This window comes from Scyliorhinus canicula, chromosome 4 (assembly GCF_902713615.1).
Source record: "Scyliorhinus canicula chromosome 4, sScyCan1.1, whole genome shotgun sequence".
Classification (NCBI taxonomy): domain Eukaryota; kingdom Metazoa; phylum Chordata; class Chondrichthyes; order Carcharhiniformes; family Scyliorhinidae; genus Scyliorhinus; species Scyliorhinus canicula.
In genome coordinates, this window is record NC_052149.1 from 55,125,974 (window position 1) to 55,147,621 (window position 21,648).

The 21,648-nt window shown below is 44.1% G+C and overlaps 1 protein-coding gene across 1 annotated transcript in view; it reads left to right on the forward strand.

Moving 5' to 3' along the window:
- faf1 (Fas (TNFRSF6) associated factor 1) overlaps positions 1-21,648 on the forward strand; it is a 490,861-nt gene that overhangs the window by 440,123 nt on the left and 29,090 nt on the right. Inside the window, exon 18 of the mRNA XM_038794284.1 lies at positions 11,204-11,419. Within this exon, the coding sequence (XP_038650212.1) occupies positions 11,204-11,419 (216 nt within the window). The remainder of the gene's footprint in view (positions 1-11,203; positions 11,420-21,648) is intronic.

The following is a 21,648-nucleotide window of genomic DNA, read 5'->3' on the forward strand; positions in this document are numbered from 1 at the left end:
AGTCAGAGGCTAAATAGTCTGTCATAACCTTGATGTCATAGCTGAACCCAAGGTACGCTTCTGCACCAACACAAATTGATGAAGTTTCAAAACAAATTTTCTTTGACGTTTAAATCAGCCCAATCTGGTCACAGTGCCAAAACAGCTCTTATCAAAGCCACAAATGACATCCTGTGACAAAGATAAACTTTCCCTCCTCATCCATCTCGACCTATGCCCAACTATTTCCACCTGCATAGTAGCATTGCCTGACATTGCCCCTGCTTCAACTCATCTGCTGTTGAAATCCTTGTTCATGCGTTTGTTGGTTCTAGACTTGACAGTTTCAATGCACTTCTGACTGGTCTCCCAGATTCTACCTATAATAAATTTGAAGTCATCCAAAACTCCAGTGCCATGTCTTAACTTGCACTACGTCCCATTCACCTATAACCCATGTGTTGGCTGACTACATTTTGCCCCTGGTCAATCAACCATGCAATTTTAAAATGTCCTTCCTTGTTCTCAAACCAGTCTATGGCCTTACTCTTTCCTATCTCCATAATCTCCTCCAGCCCCACAACCCTCAGTGATAACTGTAGTTATTTAATTTTGGACTCTTGAGCAACCATGATCATAGTCACTCCAGCATTGGTGCTGGTGTGCTTTCAATTTTCTAGGGCCTAAACTCTGGAATTTCCTTCCTTTTCCACTCCACCTGATTTCCTTTCTTTAAAATATTCTTCAAAACCTTAACACCATGACCAAGCTTTTGTTCATCTGACCTAGAGTCTCCCTATGTGGATTGGTGTCATAATTTGATTTGCAGTGCTCCCATAAAGTTACATGTCATTACATTAATGATAATAAATAAATATAAGTTATTGATGATCCATTAGATATCTAGACAATGTTGCATGGCTCAGAGTCAATCCAGACGGTCTCTGATTCCATGCCTGATCTCTGCCGAGTTATAATTGATCTTCACAAAGTGCGTAGACAAAGCTGCAATTGGCCCATGTAACAGGGCCAGAGAAAGGACCGATTTGGATTATGAGCCAATGACTTTTTAGCAGAACATTTATGTGCAATTAGGCTGAATTAGATTACCATCACAAATAATTTGGATTTTACACATGAACCCTCAGTTATTGACCTCCATATGTCCATTTTGTGAGGATGCATTTGGGTCGCCTTTTTATCGTAGCTCAATGAATTTGGTTGTCATAAGCCAGTGTAATATAAGATGTTTACCTGCAGAAATGGTCTTTAGAAAGCTTTCACTGTTATGAGCAATATGTCTGCTGCTTATGTTTTGATGTTTAGATCTTGATGACTGTTAGTTGCTTCTCACACAATTGTATTCGCTTACCCACAATCTCTGTTCAATTGCTAATTTTCAGATACAGCTGTAGGTATTCTATGCAAGGATAAAGCATCTTCCTTTATTTGTTTTTCTCGTGGGCAAATTAATATTTATTCAGCTTGGTATTTGTTCTACCTCGTATTATTAACATTATCAATCTAATTGTTTTGATGAACAAAGTTGTACTTGTTAGGCAGTCTTCTTTGTTAACTCACATGGTATTTAGAAGCCTTGGAGGAAAGTAACATTGGGAATTGACAATATGTAAAGAAGTTCAATGAGCTGCTAATAATTAGACAATTGCTTTATTTTTGTCAGTTAAAAGCTCTGTTCTTTAAAGGCAACAGCATTGCTAATAGTGTTGAATATTTGTGGATCTGGAAGGAGAATGCAAGACTTTTTATATATACATATGCACGTACATGTGTATTTATAAGTGAAAAGATCAAAACGAATTAAAGCTTTAAGCAAGTGGCTGCATCATAAAGTAATTAGTGGCAACAATATGGTCAGCCTAGCCAGAGGGAGGGTTGCAAGGGGAAGGTAGAGCAGAATAACAGGTGAGAGAAAGTGGAGGGACCGCAGGGGTGGGAAAGTTGGTCGTGGTGAGGGCATAGAAGGGATAAAGGAGGAGTGGGAGGAATGGGAGGACAGTGTCAGAAATGGAGAGGCTAAGGAAGGCACAGTGGGCAACATTAGAGGGGGGTTAGATATAAGGGAGGTAGATATAAGGGGGATGAGGAGCTGATGTGGGATGAAATTGGTGCATTTGTTTTGTTCTAGCCCTTGTGTGTGCTTAAGTAGACACACAACGTCCGGTGGTGACGATGTGCTGAACAGTCGAACGAAAGGTGGTCCTCCCTTGGAAACTTCAAAATAGGCCCTTTTAACCCAAAATCAGACACCGCCACAAAAAATAACCACCCTTACCCTAATCTAACAGCCACCTGAGGCAATGCCCTCAAACCAGGCATAGAGCCAGAAAAATAGTAAAAAATGGACACGTCGATGAAACCGAGCAGGATATGGCAGATCGAGATCGATCTCCGCAAACACTGGGCCACCTATAGGGCATTGGATGGCGGACTGAGAGGGATTTCCACAAACGCTGGCCACCCATCGATATGGCAGAGGATGGCAGACCGAGAGGGATCTCCGCAAACGCCGGTCCACCCACCGATAGGGCAGTGGATGGAGCTCCAAAAACTCAGGGACATATCATGTCAGCCATAGAAATCGCACTGATCCACTTCACAGAGGCATTGACACAAATGGAGTGGAGACTGGAGACCCAGGAGACGACAGTGCAGGAACTGGAGAAAGCCAACGCAGACCTGAGCGACTGTGATGCCTCGCTCGAGGCAGAAGTTACAAAGTTGATGACAATCCAGAGAGTGCTCAAGAAGAAAGTGGAAGATCAGGAGAACTGGTCTCGCCACCAGAACCTAAGGATTGTCAGATTACCTGAGGGCACAGAGGTAGACCGGGCCCACAGCTCGCTCTGGCAAAGGCCCAAAGTAGAAGAATCCCTATGGGCGAATACCGCCAAACCCCACAAATATCAGGCCAAGGAGCGAATTCTAAACTAGGCGAGAAGCATGCGGTCCGTTAGATGACAGTGACATACAATCCAACTCTTATCAGAACATTGCGGCCGACCTGGTTAAGCGCCGGGCTAGGTTCAGTGGGACCACAGTGGCTTTATTCAAGAACAAGGTTTGGTTCGGAATGCTGTACCCGCCAGACTCTGTGTAAAGTGCAGCAATGAAGAACATTATTTGAACACATCAGAGGGTGCAGACAAGTTAATCTAGAAAAACGGGCTGGGAAGACAACAGCAGCGGACATACATGGACCATAAACATTGTGACTTCGATCTCTAGGCTGTGCACTTGCATGACCTGGGGGTAGGGGAGAGAAGATAAAGGTACACCGAGATGCAAAGGGAGAGGGGGAGATGAACAAAATGAGCAGAGGGTAGGGGGAGCTGCTCCCGGAGGGGAGCCACCATGCTGGCAAATATGCTGTTGCACAGAAGTAGGAGGAGTTGGGGAGGGGTGAGCAGCACCCAAGAGGGTGGGAGAGTTGGCAGAAAGGGCACAAGGACACATTTGGGGGGAGGGGCGGTAAAGGTTCAGAGGGGGAAAGGCAATGGGCAGGGGGAACAGCAAGGGCAGATGGGGTCGGCTGATCGGGGTCTGTGGCGGGGGAGTTAGAATGCTGGTTAAAACAGGTCCCACATGGCAGCGGCCAGAACAAAGAAGACAACAGTGGCCATCTTGGGTGGCCACAAAGAAAGGGAAACCCTGGTGTCCATGTGGTAAGTATGACTGACCCTGCAGGAAGGGGGGGTGGAGGGACAGAACACCCCACCAGGAAAGTTATCTGGAACATTAAGGGATTCATCAGCCCAATAAAAAGATCCAGAGTCTTCGCCCATCTGAAAAGCCTGAGGACCGACATAGTCTTCTTCCAGGAAACGCACCTGAGGGAGAAGGGCTGACTGAGAATAAGACCAACCATGCATGCTATGGAATGAGGGCCCATACTGTTTAATAAAAGGATAGGCTTTAAAACAATGAATACGGTGACGGACCCAGAGGGACGGTATGTAATGGTTAGCTGTGTCCTGCAAGGGACATCAGTGGTGCTTCTGAAAGTATATGCCCCCTTTTGGGTTGACGCTGGCTGCATCAAAAAGACCATGGCAGAATGCCCGGACCTAAGCTCCCACCAACTCATCATGGGTGGAGACTTCAACTGTGTACATGACCAAGGAAGGATAAACCCAGCCCCAAATCAGGGAAATAATTGGCTATTGCAAGGGAACTTAGCACCTTTATGGAGCAGATTGGGGGTGGACCGTTAGAGGTTCGACCACTTGAGAGAGGAGGAGTTCTTCTTCTTCCAAGTCCACAAAGTATACTCCTGCATTGACTTCTTTGTGGCGGGTAATTTGGTGCTTCCAGATATGGTAGGGGCAAAATATTCCACAACAGTAATCTCTGACCAGGCATCACACTATGTGGATGTGAGATTTGAGACAGGTCGGGCCAAGTGCCCCCCACGGAGGCTGGACACAGCCCTCCCGCCTACAAGGCGTTCTGTGAGAAAATGTCACAAACCATCTATGGGTACGTATCCTGCAACCAGAACAGGTTGGTCTCGTACTCCACATTCTGGGAGGCACTGAAGGCAATGATAAGGGGAGTGGGGGGAATAATAGTGTTCAAGGCACTCAGGGACAGGAAGGAGAGAGCGGCTAGGCAACAACTGGAGGTGATCAGCGACACTCCACGGCCCCGACGGTGTAACTACTGGCAGAGAGGAAAATTTACAAATGGAATTTTACCTGCTCGCCACCAGAAAAGCAGTGTACCAACTCCACCAGACACAGGGGACCCTGTACGAACATGGGGACCAGGCCAAACATCTGCTAGCTCACCTAGCTGCAAAAGCAGGTAGCCACCAGGGAAATAGCACAGGTAAGGACAGGAACGGTAAATTAGTCACAGCATCAGATAAGATCAATGAGGCCTTTGTGACCTTTTACTGGGAGCTGTACACCTCCGAGCCCCCAGAGGGGGACTCAAAGATGAGGTGGTTTCTTGACGGGCTGGACACACCAGCTGTGGGGAGGAAAGGAGGCTGGGACTGGAAGCACCACTAGAACTGGGGGAGATCGTGGAGAGCATTGACTCCATGCAGTCAGGAAAAGCACCGGCTCCAGGTGGATTCCCTGTGGGCTTTATAACAATGGCCTCGCACCTGCGAGAGATGTTCAATGACTCGCTGTCGAGAGGTATCCTGCCACCCACGCTGGCACAGGTCTCGATATCACTGATCCCTAAAATAAACAAAAGACCCGACGGAGTGTGGGTCATACAGACCCATCTCGCTCCTAAACACTGGCCCCTAAGTCCTGGCGAAGGCCCTGGCGAGGCAACTGGATGGTTGCATCCCAGAGGTGGCCAGGGAAGATCAGAGAGGTTCTGTCAAGGGCAGACAACTACCTGCGAACATCAGACACCTGCTGAACGAGATGATGACCCCAACCGGGATGGAGACTCAAGATGTGATAATCTCCCTGGACGCAGAGCAGGCCTTTGACAGTCAGGTGGAGATACAGAAACATTTTGGGTTTGGGCCAGGATTCACCTCGTTAGTGAAACTACTGTACAGCTCTCCCATGGCAAACACACGGACGAACACCACCAGCTCTGAATACATCTGGATACACAGAGGCACGAGGCAGGGATGCCCATTGTCCTCGCTCCTGTTTACCCTGAAATTGACCTGCTGGCCATCGCTCTAAGGTCAGCAAAAGGGGTGGAGAGGCATTGAGAGGGGAGACAGGAAGCACAGAGTCTCACTCTATGTGGATGATTTGCTTCTCTACGTCTCAAACCCCCTAGCCAGCATGGGAGGACTAATTGCACTCATCATGGAGTTACAAACTCAACCGGGGGGGGGGGGGGGGCAAGAGCTGGGGAACTTGCCATTCAAGCTGTTCCAAACCAAATTCCGATACCCTGACGGGGAGAGTGCAGATAATTAAGATGAACGTCTCATAGAATTTACAGTGCAGAAGAAGGCCATTCAGCCCATCAAGTCTGCACCAGCCCTTGGAAAGAGCACCCTACCCAAGCCCATCACCATCACTGTATCCTCGTAACCCAGCAACCCCACTCAACATTTTTGCACACTAAGGGCAATTTATCATGGCCAATCCACCTAACCTGCACATCTTTGGACTGTGGGAGGAAACCGGAGCACCAGGAGGAAACCCACGCAGACACAGGGAGAACGTGCAGACTCCACACAGACAGTACCCAAGCCGGGAATTGGACCTGGGACCCGGGACGTGATACCACTGTTTAAAAAAGGAGGTAGGCAGAAAGCAGGAAATTATAGGCCAGTGAGCTTAACTTCGGTAGTAGGGAAGATGCTGGAATCTATCATCAAGGAAGAAATAGCGAGGCATCTGGATAGAAATTGTCCCATTGGGCAGACGCAGCATGGGTTCATAAAGGACAGGTCATGCCTAACTAATTTAGTGGAATTTTTTGAGGACATTACCAGTGCAGTAGATAACGGGGAGCCAATGGATGTGGTATATCTGGATTTCCAGAAAGCCTTTGACAAGGTGCCACACAAAAGGTTGCTGCATAAGATAAAGATGCATGGCATTAAGGGTAAAGTAGTAGCATGGATAGAGGATTGGTTAATTAATAGAAAGCAAAGAGTGGGGATTAATGGGTGTTTCTCTGGTTGGCAATCAGTAGCTAGTGGTGTCCCTCAGGGATCCGTGTTGGGCCCACAATTGTTCACAATTTACATAGATGATTTGGAGTTGGGGACCAAGGGCAATGTGTCCAAGTTTGCAGATGACGCTAAGATGAGTGGTAAAGCGAAAAGTGCAGAGGATACTGGAAGTCTGCAGAGGGATTTGGATAGGTTAAGTGAATGGGCTAGGGTCTGGCAGATGGAATACAATGTTGACAAATGTGAGGTTATCCATTTTGGTAGGAATAACAGCAAACGGGATTATTATTTAAACGATAAAATTTTAAAGCATGCCGCTGTGCAGAGAGACTTGGGTGTGCTAGTGCATGAGTCACAGAAGGTTGGTTTACAGGTGCAACAGGTGATTAAGAAGGCAAATGGAATTTTGTCCTTCATTGCTAGAGGGATGGAGTTTAAGACTAGGGAGGTTATGTTGCAATTGTATAAGGTGTTAGTGAGGCCACACCTGGAGTATTGTGTTCAGTTTTGGGCTCCTTACTTGAGAAAGGACGTACTGGCACTGGAGGGTGTGCAGAGGAGATTCACCAGGTTAATCCCAGAGTTGAAGGGGTTGGATTATGAGGAGCGGTTGAGTAGACTGGGACTGTACTCGTTGGAATTTAGAAGGGTGAGGGGAGATCTTATAGAAACATTTAAAATTATGAAGGGAATAGATAGGATAGATGCGGGCAGGTTGTTTCCACTGGCGGGTGAAAGCAGAACTAGGGGACATAGCCTCAAAATAAGGGGAAGTAGATTTAGGACTGAGTTTAGGAGGAACTTCTTCACCCAATGGGTTGTGAATCTATGGAATTCCTTGCCCAGTGAAGCAGTTGAGGCTCCTTCATTACATGTTTTTAAGGTAACGATAGATAGTTTTTTGAAGAATAAAGGGATTAAGGGTTATGGTGTTCGGGCCGGAAAGTGGAGCTGAGTCCACAAAAGATCAGCCATGATCTCATTGAATGGCGGAGCAGGCTCGAGGGGCCAGATGGCCTACTCCTGCTCCTAGTTCTTATGTTCCGATCCGTCCGGATCTTCATCCCCAAGGTCTTCTTCACCAAAGTAGACAAATTAATCCTGCTGTTTGTGTATGTTGGGGGGTGGGAGAACCCTAGGATCCACAAGAGAAGAAAGAATATGGGGGGGGCGTGGCACTTCCAATCCTCTTGGGCAGCCACTGCAGAAAGTGTGCGGGGATGGATCAAAGCCAGGAGCGGAATGGGTAAAAAGAGGAGAGTTCCTGCACGGGGACAGCTCTGCGAACTCTGGCCATGGCTCCACTCCCATTCCCCCAAGCCAATACTCAAAAAGCCCAGGGGTGGTGGCCACACTGAGAACATGGAACCAACTGGGGGAACTGACGAACAAGCTCTAGCTCCCGAAAATGAGCGAACTACGATATATGCAAATAAGGAACTTTCTCGGCAAGGAGGCAGCAATGTTCCCCCAGCTACCAGGACACTCTGTACTGGACAGACTTCTGACCGCGGACGAACTAGGGGACGGTAGCTGCGCCGACATGTGCAGGCGACTACTGGAAGAGGTACGGTCAATGCTGAACGTGACGCAGGTGACGTTGGAGGAAAAGCTGGGAATGGAGATAAGGGAAGGACTCTGGATTGAAGTGCTGCAAAGGGAAAACTCTTCCTACTCCTGTGCAGGGCTGAGCCTAATGCAGCTAAAGGTAGTGCACAGTGCGCACAAGAACTCATATGAGTGGGTTCTCCCCAGAGGTGGAGGACAAAGGCAAACGGTGGCAGGCAAGCCCGGTCAACGACATGCACATGTTCTGGTCCTTTCCCAGAGTTGTTGGGTACTGGACCACCTTTTTCGAGGCCACATCATGAGGGTGGAGCCATGCCCACTAGTGGTGGTCTTCAGGATATGGGAACAGCCAGAATTCTTTATGGGCAGACGCCCTAACCTTTGCCTCCCTGATCGCCCGCCGTAGACTCTTACTCAGTTGGAGATCAGGGCCATCCAAGGACTGGGTTTCCGACTTAACGGACTTTCGTCGGAAAGGATAAAATTCTCCATTTGGGGATCGAAGGAAGGTTTTCACCACAAGTGGAAACAATTCACCTGCCTGTTCCAAGACCTGTTTGTAACCAGCAGCCAATAAGGGAATATGTGGGGGTAGGGGGTAGTAGCCAGGATGCAGGGCAGGCAAGGCAGAGGAACCAGGGGGACGAAGGGCAAGGAAACACGTGGGTGCGATTACAACAATGGCAATAATGTACGCCCAAGTAGCACCAACACGCCCTGGTGTGGTTTAATACCAGGAGGCAACATGCATAAAGTTAATACGGCACGGTTGTGGTGACTGATCACTGGGGGCCCAAAGTGAGGGTCCCCGCATCTGTGCACACGTCATCTTTCTATACATCCCTGTTTATATTCCTATTTGCTCTTTTCTTTTTGCCCCATATACCTACTGTGTAAATATCTCTTTATTACTGTGTAATGTTCCTTGCAATGTTATAAATGCAAAACCAATAAAAAAGGACTTTTAAAAAATATGTATAAATCTAGTAGACCCAAGTCAGAGAGCAAGATCAGCTGCTTAAACTGTTAGATGTAATGTCTTCTACTTTAACCAGCATTATTGTGTTGATATCGGCACAGCAACATAAGCCAAAATATTGGCCTTTGATGTTGAATGAAGAGATAGGGTGCACATGGTATATCACAAAACTTCTGTAGCCTGTCTTTGTGCTGGGGCTAGATACCGAAATATATTGCAGTCACCCATGATTGTGCAAACAGTGTAACAATTTACACAGTTAAAAATAAAAGTGTGAACATTAAAATGCATTATGAAAAACACTGACACAAAAAGTGTGACAAAGATGTAACAAGGGGCAAATGTTGCAGAAAGGAAGTACTTGCAGAACGCTTGCGCAATTTGCCCGAAATCAGTGATCAAGGTAATTCATAAATTACCTTTTATGGTTCATGTCTATGTTATCGTGTAATCATTTTATTTAGTTAGTAATATTGAACAAATTTTGGAGTGTTTTGGGGCATGAACTATACCTTTTGCACCACTGATGAGCTATCTACTGTTGATTGCTAAAAGAAAACGGCTTATCTGATGATATTATCCTAGTTTGCAAGTATAAAATGGCAGAGTGATCATTCTGTGTGTGTTGTGATATTTAATATGATCAAAGCTAAGTACAGTGGCATCATTTTAAAATCGCAGTCCCCTATTTAACCCCACATATCTTGAAAAATTGAACTGATCTAAACATGACTTTAATGTCTTGCTATCTCAGTCCTACAATACTTTTTATAGTACTCTATATACTCTATACTCAGTTGAAGCATTAAACTGAGGCCCCAACTGCTTTCTCAGGTGGGTATGAAAGATCCCATATTATATAGAAAAAAAGAGCAGGGAAGTTATTCCAAATGTTGTGGCCAAGACTTTTGATTGTGGGACCTTCAGTATGCAAATTGGCAGCCACATTTCCTACATTGCAGGAGTGACTATACACTTCAAAAGTACTAAATTGGTTTCAAATCACTTTGGGATGCCATGGAAGGTCCTTGATAAATGCATGTTTATTCTTTGTATCATTCATCTGCTCTACAATGTATATCATATTTACACTGATGTCATCCAACTCCAACTCTTCACCACTTCCCTTGACCACACAACTACTAAGCCTTTGGTCTGCTGCTCCTACTCTATCCACAATTTTAAGTGGGGTGTTCGAAGCCTAGTATGGCCCATCCACCCTCACCTGCACTTACTGGTCCTGGTTCCCAGACTTAAAATCTGGTGACTGCTTGTAGACCCAGTCCTGATCATGCTGTCACTGGGGCTGCTGGAAATATTGGCCAGGAATTTTGGAGGTGGGACCTCTGTCCAAGAGAGGACTGGATAAGCCCCCACTAGTCAACTAAGACTTCTAAGAGCATTAAATATCTGTGGGGCTGCTGTGATCGGTATGAATGTGTTCCCTTCTGACCTTTCCAGTACTGGGATGGGGAACCCCGCCATTCGAAAAATCCTGCCCTTAGACTCTGTTGTAATGCAACTTGTTCTACCATCTAAGAAAGTCATTGATTTTTAATTATGCAAGTAAATTAACATTAATTGCAAGAAAAAAATAAGTGTGATACGATACAAATTGTAGCCCAGGGTCAGAGAGAAATAGATTTATAAAAAACTTTGAAGTTTTAGAAAGGATTTTTATAAACTTGCTAATTTAGTTTGTAACCTCACAGTTTGTCAGTACCTGACCTGCAAAACATACTTAATAACCAGAAATAACGGAAAACAGATTATTGCTGTCATCAGCCTTCAAGTTACAATCCTTTTTTTAAAAATACGATGGCTAAAATACTTCAGGCAATAGTCATAATTTATTGCACTTTCCATGTACATAAATCTATTCAGTAAAATGTACCATTAGTGTATATCAACGTGTAATGTAGTAATTCCCTTAATTGAAATGGGAATGCCTTTGGCCTGGTCACTATTTTTCCTTAAAGTTTGTGGAGAAAGAATAAAGTTGACCTGAGGGCTTGCTCAAGTTCTTTGTTTCTTTATTTATCCAGGCTATTCGATTGTCCCTTGAGCAGTCATTACCTCCAGAACCAAGAGAGGAGAGCGCTGAACTTGTCAGCAAACTACGCATCAGAACACCGCGTGGGGAATTCTTTGAACGGCGTTTCTTAGCAAGCAACAGGCTCCAAGTTGTCTTTGATTTTGTGGCTTCCAAAGGTTTCCCAAAGGATGAATACAAACTGCTGAGCACCTTCCCCAGAAGAGACGTAAGTGCTTCATATCATCTTTTCATGGACATGCTACAGTTTTTATTACATGTGCATTCAACATGGAAAGATTAAAACAAAGATTATACTTTCAAGTAACTTGATCTGAATGCCAAATAGATTATTTTTTAAAATTATTTTTCTTTTTACTTTGAAGTATATTTATATTGCGCAATAATGTTGTCAAATACAAAATACTTTTATGTAGTTTCTGAATTACGAGAATAATGAGAAGAAAACCAGCTCTTAATAAATGTGACCAGATGGAATATTTTTAACATCTGCTGTGGAAGCTTTCAAAAGCTTAACCTCTAAATTCTTCCACCAGCATTATCTCATATGTAGGTCTAAAAAAATTCCTCTGGGCATCAAGTAACATTTAGGTCTGCATTGGTATTTTGCTTGTTTTTTGAAATAAAAAAGCTACCACACAGCTGTGAAGTCTTAAGCAGGCCTTAAACAAATGTAGGAAAAATGAAATAATCAAGAGAAGAATATCTTAAACATGTTACAGGATATAAATTATAAAGTGACAGATGTATTGAAGTTAATTGCAAGGCAGCAACCATGCACATGTTATATGATGGCATAAATTGCAAGAATGGTGATCCAATAGCCATTAGAATCCTCAGATTATTGATTGTTTGTATTATGACTGTATCAAATGAAAGCCCACTTATTTCACATTCTCACTCCTTGACATATCTATTTATTAATTCAGATTTTATTAATATTTTAGAATACTTTTTCTTTATACCGCATGGCCTTCACCTTGGGCTTGCGCAATTCTGACTTGACCAAAATTACTTAAGTATTCATGGAGTCACTTCTTCTTCTGCCTTTATTAATAATCTCTTTATAATATCACTGCCAGTGCAGTATTAATTTTGAAATTGGTGGAGAATGCAATTACACTGTCCAGTCTTTCTTTGCGAAGTGGCAATTACTTTAATATTGTGCATGCATATTTTAAATGCACCTCTAATACTGAATTATAGGTTTTTAGTTTGGCACATGTTTTAATTTTGAGCCAAGCCAATAACGAGGCTGGTACTTTGACTTTTTCAAATAGTAGCACTGAATAAAGAGACGGTTTGTGCTCACGATCTAGACTTTACTCCAAGAAGAACAAAAGGCTTGCTTCAAATTATATAAAGTATAAAATAGAGCTAATGCCAATTTTAAAGGAATGGCGTTAACTCCTGCCTCCATTATGACAAGAATTCGGGTCACCTTTAAAAACCCCTCAAGTTGGTCATCCAATTCCAACCACCCTTGAAATGCATGTTTCTATAATTGGACCCATCTATTTTATACCCAGCAGACTCTACAGTCTACAACTATTCTTTTTATTGAAATAGAACAAAAACGGGCGGCACAGTGGTGCAGTGGTTAACACTGCTGCCTACAGCGCCGAGGTCCCAGGTTCGATCGCGGCTCTGGGTCGCTGTCCATGTGGAGTTTGCACATTCTCCCTGTGCCTGCGTGGCTTTCACACCCACAACCCAAAGATGTGCAGGTTAGGTGGATTGGCCACAATAAGTTGCCCCTTAATTGGGTACTCCAAATGTATTTTTTAAAATGAAATATAACAAAAACAAAGTGCTCAAAATTCGTAACAAATCAGCCAACATATATGAAGATTTCCTGACTGTGCTGTGACTACTATATGTTACTGTTGGGTAATGGAGATATTTAAGGCTTGCCAAAAACACTGTTGAGAAAATATGTCACTCGAAGTGCAAGAACTTCAGACTGTGGTGTATGGGAGAAGAGCTTGATGCCCACTTATTGTAATACTGCAAGTGATATTTACTGAATCAAAACACACCGTCACATTTTAGTTACACACAAATAATACACATGCAAGATTATGTGTACACACTGGAAATCTTTGTGTGCAAAGAATATTCTGATAGCAGAGCTCAAGGAGGGAGCATAGAAAATTTTGCATTCAATTGAAACACACGTTCAATGGGCTCATTGATCTTTTCTGCAAATCACTTTAGATGAGGGGTATAACTCCATTACTGCATCCTTAGCTGGCTTGAGCTGTTGTTCAGTGGAATCGCAGAAGCTGTGTGTAATGCAGAAATACCTTTCCAAGTCATTGAGGCTCACCATGCAGAGCCACCTATTCCTTCAGTGCTCACTTGCTGTAGCACCTTTCATCTGAGTCATTATATGTTTATAGCCTATAGTTTGTCATGCATCTTTTTTGTTGGCGTGTTCACTCTTTGCAAAAAAACAATTATAATATGATATCTTTAGTTCGATAGCATGATCTATTTCTTGGGATCTACATTCAGGTCTGACTGAAGAAAAATCTAAATGGTCAGTCCTGTTCTACTCTGAGAAATATTGCATTATGTTTTTCTAATATTTGAGTTCAGAACCAGTTACAAACCTATAATATTTTGTTATTAGCCTTTCAGCTTTAGTATACATTGAATAAATGCACAAAAGTATGCATTTGAACCAAATTTATAACTGCATTTTTGCAAGTTTATTTACTTTTCCATTTTGGTGTACTTTAATCAGACCCTCCATAATGTAGATTAGGTGCATATTATCTCTCGGGGAAACTAAAGATGCCCTGAACCACTGCTCTTTGGGCCAATTTCAAAAAAGTGCCTTTGGACAACAATTGCAAAGCTGACATATGGAATAATCTGCAAATTGTGACTAAGCATTATTGATTGGATGTATCTATTAAAGAGACTGTAAACTTTGGCACCTGCATTCTAAATGCAGACCATTAGTTAATATCAGAAGATCCACCGTTATCTCAAAGGATGTTTACCTACTCTCAGGTACTTGTTATTGTGAATAAAATTAATCTCGATATTTTGTACTTGTCTTCCAAATTTTTCCGTACACTTGCCAAATTGGTAGCTCTGGTTAAATTCCACTACCTGTTCAAAGCGTTTATAAAGGATATACAGCACAGAAACAGAACATCTGATCTAACCAGTTCATACAGGTGTTTATAATCCACTTGAACCTTTGTTCTTATCAATTTATCTTTGTTACCCTCTACTCCCTTCTTCCTCATGTTTGTCTAACTTTACCCTGAATACATCTATGGTATTTTCTTCAACTACTCCCTGTGGCAGCAAGTCCACATTCTCATCACTGTTTAAAGACGTTTCTACTGAATTTCCTATTAGTTTTCTTACTAACTATTGTATATTAATGACCTCTAGTTATGCTCTTACCCGCAAGAGTAAGCATTTTCATAATATGAAAGAACTGTTTTTATTAGGTCATCCCTCATCTGTTTTACAAAAGGAATAAAAGAGACCCAGCCTGTCAGTTCTTTCCTGATACGAATACCCGGCATTTCTGATATTATCCTTGTAAATTTTCCCTGCATCAGTCCGTACACAAAGTCCATAGACCAGTGTGACATACATTAAGATACTAGTCTAAGAACAGGAATTATTACGTGGCAGGTACAAACTACTTCAATTTGAGAAATGGCAAAAACTCAAGGAGTCAGAAAAATAGACCACAGGACATTTTTTCCCATGGGACAAAATAATAATACAGAGCAACCCAAAATGTAATGTAAATGTATTCAATCAGGAAAAAAAGATACAGAAAGCCTTTTACTTGGCATTGCAACAAAATTAGATTGCGTTAGGAAGCAGATACAGCAAGTCATTTAACTGTATTTTAACATTGACTAATGCACATATACTTAGTGGATTTATTAATAGTCTATTTAAATTCAACCCCTATTTAAAATCTATCTTAAATCATTTTATTATTAATGCCAATTAAAATTTTCAAATCTATGCATGAAATGAAATCACCCCCATTCAGTTACTTGTTTATAAACAGCTGTGATGGAAAAAAATTGTGGTCTCTTCTGATTTGGTTTAAGTTGTCTGCTAATTTTGAAAAGTAACATTTTATTTTACAATGGTTTTGACATTTTGCCACTAATGAGAGACATAGTGAATTCTGTTATTTGTTCATAAACAAGTGGTGTATATGTTAATAACCCCTTGAAATGTCTTCTCCCACTTAAAATTCAGCTGCTTCCAAGCTTAGGGAGAAGCTTAATTTACTCCAGTATTGTTTAATGAAGGATTGATCATGCTGATAAGAACAATGCGCTGCAGTTGTTTAATGCTGTTTTGAATGTTATTTTAGTCCAAAAATCAAACAGTTTATATTGGCTTGTTGCTTTACCAATTTACATTATAACACTTAATTTTATGTTTCATAAGTATTCACACCTGATTACCAGAACATTAATTTTGAATGTAGTGGTGTTACTGTTTTTGTATTTAATATCATTTACACCTCCTTTATTCACTAAATTAACTAATGGTTTAAATATTGAGACTATTAAATACATGGTAGATCTGAAATGACTGCTCTCATTGCTTTTTCCAACACTTGGTACTTTTAAATTAGTAGCTGCTTCTTACGAGATCAGGCTATATTATCTTCCAGCATGTGCAGTCCTAGACAAGCTTGTGTAACCTATTAATACAAAAAGGGAGTGGTAATAAAAATGGAAGCAGTTGTTCCATATTACAGTCTTGCTGTTTTTAAGTTGGGGTAAATATGAATTTGCATGGGCAGCACAGTGGTGCAGTGGTTAGCACTGCTGCCTCATGGCTCCGACGTCCCAGGTTCAATCCCGGCTCTGGGTCACTGTCTGTGTGGAGTTTGCACATTGTCCCCATGTTTGCGTGGGTTTCACCCCCACAACCCAAAGATTTGCAGGGTAGGTGGATTGGCCACGCTAAATTTATTTTTAGAAGTATGAATTTGCTGAAATTATTAGGTATAGGAACTAGAAATATCCAGAGGAATGCCTGTTAAGTGATCCAGAACATAAATCAGATGCTTATCTAGAATATAAATGTAGTTTCTATTGCTGGTCAAGCAGCAACTCAGAATGAGGACATTTTTTAGCAGGGGCAATATCCTCTATACAAAGTCTTGTGGGTGAAGAAGAGAGTTATTGAATTTGAGTTTTGACTCTTGATAAAATTGATGTACTTTCCAAGTTTTAACACAAGAATTCACATTGAGTTCTGTTTGTTACTTTTGTGGTGATACAATCTGGAAATTGAGCTCAGTAAGTGCTTGTGATAATTGAATTAATTTAAACATTTGCCCCAACTTAAAACAACATTCTATTTATGAGTGTAGTAGGAAATGCTGATAACCTGAGAAATGCTTGGTTTAAAATAAACCACTCCATTGGAGAGCAGTAATTAATAGGGTTTTACAGTTTATCATATCTCAGATTGTCATCAGAATTAGCTCAATTTGAAAGACTAAATTATACAGATTTCGCAGAAGTTGATAGCCCCACCATAGTAGAATAATAGTACAGTATAACATGTTTCTATAGATAGTTGCTATTGTGAAGCTTGTATATGGAAATGTATAATGTAATATATAATTTATGATGGAGATTGGAGTATCGCTTCACACTCTGGTCCAATTATCTCTGGCCAAAATCCCATTTCACCTTAAGACACCATTTGACTGTCTATGAAAGATAACATAATATTACGTATATATGTGTATGCGTGTAGATTTATTGCTTTATAGGTTTAGAAGGCTTGAGCAATGCCTATTTTTAAAATTGGCAGGCTGCTCCTTCCAGGATCACAATGTCAGATCAAACAGTTAAGAGAGAGAACAATTATAGATTGCAATATGTAATATAATTTACATTTATAAAACTGCTTTAAATTTTAAATAAAAAGATGAAACACTATCACAATGCAATATATAGGCAGAGATCTTCCAGTTTTCGGATCGTCGACTCTGGCTGTACAACCCAATCCCACCATGGAAATTGCTGGGGAAGTTAAATTGGGTACTCTAAATTTTTTTTTAAATGTCTCCGAATCTGACCTGGAACCAGAGACTTCAGAAAGTTCTCTGGTACTTACCTGAATGATTACCTAGAACAATCTTAGTCTAAGACCTGCGTAACTACAGAATTGACATCTCGAATAGTCCTGACAATGCCCCTGACCACCCAACCAAGCCTCACCAACCAGATCTGACTATCCACTACCACCTGACTAACCACTGACCTGACTATCCTTCCTGACCCAACTCAACAAGCTCTGAAACAGGCACATGCTACCTACCCACATGCCAGCCTCTCATCTGCCACCTCACTCACTTGCCACCCTACCCATTTACATCACTCACCTCCCTTCCCTACCTATTCATTCACTCAGCCATTCATGCACATTGAGACTGGACATTTAAACTTAACATATGGCGAGTCATCCAGAACAACTCCTCCAGTATCCCGGCTTCCGGAGATGGGGATGTGCTGAGAAGTCAGGTGGCTCCCCTCCCACAAACCTGGAAATAGGCTGTTTGCACCCGAAATGGCCCGCTAATACAAAGGATAAAACATCCCCACACTTCAACTAGGAAAAATACCAAACAACAGCCACTCCAGAGGCCGCGTGGAAACTAGGAGTAGAAAAAGCCAGGAGAAGCAAACGGTCGAGTCGGCAGACGCACAAGGCAACGAAGCTCGGGCCTCGCCAGAGGGAGAAGGACTGACCCGCCAGCCGCACGAGAAGCCCCACACACCAGAGGATGGCTGAAGGATATTTCTCTCAAGGAATTGAGAGAGCAAAAGGAAGAGACAAAAACCAACATTCAAGCTGCGGTCAGGGGTGCTCTGGCGACCATGCACATGGCCCTAGGCAAGGTGGAGAGGCGACTGGAAGCTCAGGAAAACACCATTAAAATGCTGGAGAAAGCCACAGCAGACCAGGACGACCCGATCGTCGACCTAGAAGAGAAGTGGCAAGGCTGGTCACGGCACAGGAGAGTCTGAAGGGGAAAATCGACTACCAGGAAAACCGATCGAGGCGCCAAAACCTACGGATTGTGGGCCTGCCAGAGGTGATCAAAGGTAGGAATCCAATGGACTATGTGGGCCCTAATGCTGGGCAATTTGGTGGGAAGGGATAGCTTCCCCAACCTACCAGAAATAGACCAAGCCTACCGGTCACATCGCCAAAAATCCATTGCCAAAATGCACCGGTACCAAGACCGGGAACGAATGCTGCGAGGCAAACAAAGAATTGTAACTGGGAAGGTTACAGGATTCGGATCTACAAGATATTGGGGCTGACCTGGCCAAGGGCAGGACAGAATCCAACAGGACGAAGGCCGCACTGTACAAGAGTGGCGTAAAGTTTGGGATGCTGTACCCAGCCAGTCTGAGTCACATTCCAAGGCAGATGCGGATAAATTTGTCCTGGAAAATGGACTCGAGAAGCGGCAGCAGGGACTGCGATGAAGAGTTCATCGGACGAGGTTTTTACTTTCTGATTTGCTAACTGATGAACACTTTGCTCGGGACTGCACTGCCTTGGCCTGGGGATGAGGGAGGAAAGAGACGAAGGAAAGATTGAAGGCAGCAGAGCGCAGGACAGGATAAGGGGAACAGCAGATAGAGAGCTCAGAGAACGGGCAACAGGAGTACACACATCTAACCCTGGGGGGGTCCACAGCACTCGAGGGGAAGCTAGCATTGGGAAGCATGCAGGAAAACGAGGCAGCGGCACATCTCTCGCAAGCTGCAAAGCATCGGGCAAGGGGTGGGGTGGCAGACAGCAATAACTGAGGAGCGACTAGGGAACAAAGAGAGGTAAGGGAGTGAGGGGTGCAGGTTGGGGGGGCGGTGGAGAGAACACCATAAGGGAACCACAGGAATAAAGAGAGCAAGGGCATCAGACTGCCTACAACAGGTCATACGTGATGACTTGGAACACAAAGGCACTGCAAGCAACCACTTGGGAAGGTCCCTGAACAAAGGGAAACCCAGGAGTGCAGGGGCTCACCCACATGACGTACATGCAGTTGGCGGCCACGTTGTGTGTCGGGAAACCCTGGAGCACAGGGACCCGACCTCTTGGGGAGAACAGTGACCGTGGATCTTGGACAGCCCCCTAACAGGGGCGTGACCACAGTAAGTATGGTTGATCCCGCAGGAGCGGTTGGACACCCCTCCTCCAATCAGGATCGTCATGTGGAACGTCAGGGGACTTAACGGCCCAGTGAAAAGATCCAGAGTCTTTGTCCACCTGAAAAGTTTGAAAGCCGACATAGTCTTCTTCCAAGAGGGTAAGGAAGGGCTTGGTGGGACTGACCTACCAGATGAGGGCCGGGGGGATACTGCTAAATAAGAGGACAGTGTTTATGGCGACAAGGACGGTCACGGACCCAGGGGGACGCTACGTCATGGTCATCGGTGGGGCACCAGTAGTCCTGGTGAATGTGTACTCTCCCAACTGGGATGATAGGGAGTTTATAAGGAGCACCATGGTGGAAATTCCCAACATTGACATGTACGGACTAATCATGGGCTGGCCTTTAACTGTATACAGGACCCATAGACAGACAGGTTGAATGCCAAAACATGAGAAGACCTCCAACATGGTGGAAGAACTCGGCATATCAATGGAACAGATGGGTGCTGTGAACCCATGGTGTTCACCCACCCAGGGGAAGAAGGAATTCTCCTTCTCTCAAGTACACAATGCATGTTCACGGATCAACTTCCTTGTAGTGGGACAATTGGTGCTTCCAGGGCTAGTAAGAGCGGAACGTTCCGCGATCCTAGCCAAAAGGCTGGAGGACTGCGTCAGAGGTGATAGCAGAAGAACAAATGGGCTTTGTTAAGGGTAGACAGCTAACATCGAACATCAGGCGCCTGCTAAACGTGATCATGACCCCAACCGGGGAGAGAACACCTGTGGGATCATCTCGCTGGATGCAGAAAAGGCCTTCAACAGAGTTGAATGGAAGTACCTCATAGAGGTACTGAAGCGGTTAGGGCTTGGTTCACTGCCTGGGTGAAACTCCTGCACAACGCCCCACAGCGAGCATACGGACAAATACCACCAGCTGCACAGGGGCACCAGGCAGGGATTCCCGCTGCTGTTCTCCCTATCGATAGAACCACTGGCGATCGTACTTAAGGCAGCAAAGAATTGGAAGGGGATCCGGAGAGGAGACCAAGAGCACAGAGTCTTGTTCTATGTAGATGACCTGCTCCTCCACATCTCGGACCCGCAAGGCAGCATGGAAGGAATCATAGCTCACTTGAAAGCGTTTGGAGCCTTGTCGGGGTATAAACTCAAAGCAAGTCTTCCTGCTGAACCTGCAAGGGGGAGGGGCAGAGCTGGAGGGAATGCCATTTAAACAGGCCCAACACAAATTTTGTTACCTGGGGGTCCAAATCGCTCATGACTGGACGGGGATGCACAAATGGAACCTGACCAGCCTAATGGAGGAAGTTAAAAGAAGGAGGGGGAGGAGAACACAAGGATCCCAAAAAGGGTACTGCGGAGAGCGAGAACCATGGGGGGCCTAGCCCTCCCAAACCTGCAATATTACCATTGAGCGGCAACAACGGAGAGGGTAAAGGGGTGGATAAAAGAGCCAGAAGCGGAGTGGGTGCTATTGGAGGAGGGCCCCTCCCCCAGGCACTAGCAGCGGCAGCACTTCCATCTCCACCAAATAAATACTCGACGAGCCCAATATTGGTAGCAACATTCCGGTCGTGGAACCTGCTGCAAGAGCACTTCGGGTGAACCAAAATGGCCGACGAGGCCCCAGCTGCAACAACCACAGGTTCACGCCCGTGACAATGGACGCTACCATCAAAAGATGGGAACAGGAAGGGGGAACGCTGACAGTTAGGAACTTCTATACTGACAACAGATTGACAACGCTCGAGGAACTAACAGAGAAGTTCCAGCTGAATGGGGAAGGAACTAAGATACATGCAGGTCAAAAACTTCTTACTAGGTAAACGAGGAACATACACAACCACCGCAACAATCATTGTTAGAGGACCTCATGGATGTGGACATCCTAGGGAAGGGGAATTGCGAAGACATGTATGGGCGACTACTAGGGAGGGCTAACACACAACTGGACAAGACAAGAGAAAAGTGGGAGGAGAACTTGGAGTTTCAAATAGGGTGGGGACACTGGAACAAAGAACTGCACAGGGTAAACTCCACCTCCACGTGCGCAAGGCTAAGCCTAATGCAGCTGAAAGTGGTTCACAGAGCCCACTTAACCAGAGCCTGAATGAGCAGGTTCTTCTCGGAGGTGAAGGACAAATGCCACGGAGGCCCGCCCAACCACACCCACATGTTCTGGTCTTGCCCTAGACTTGTTGGGTTTTAGGCAGCCTTCTTTGA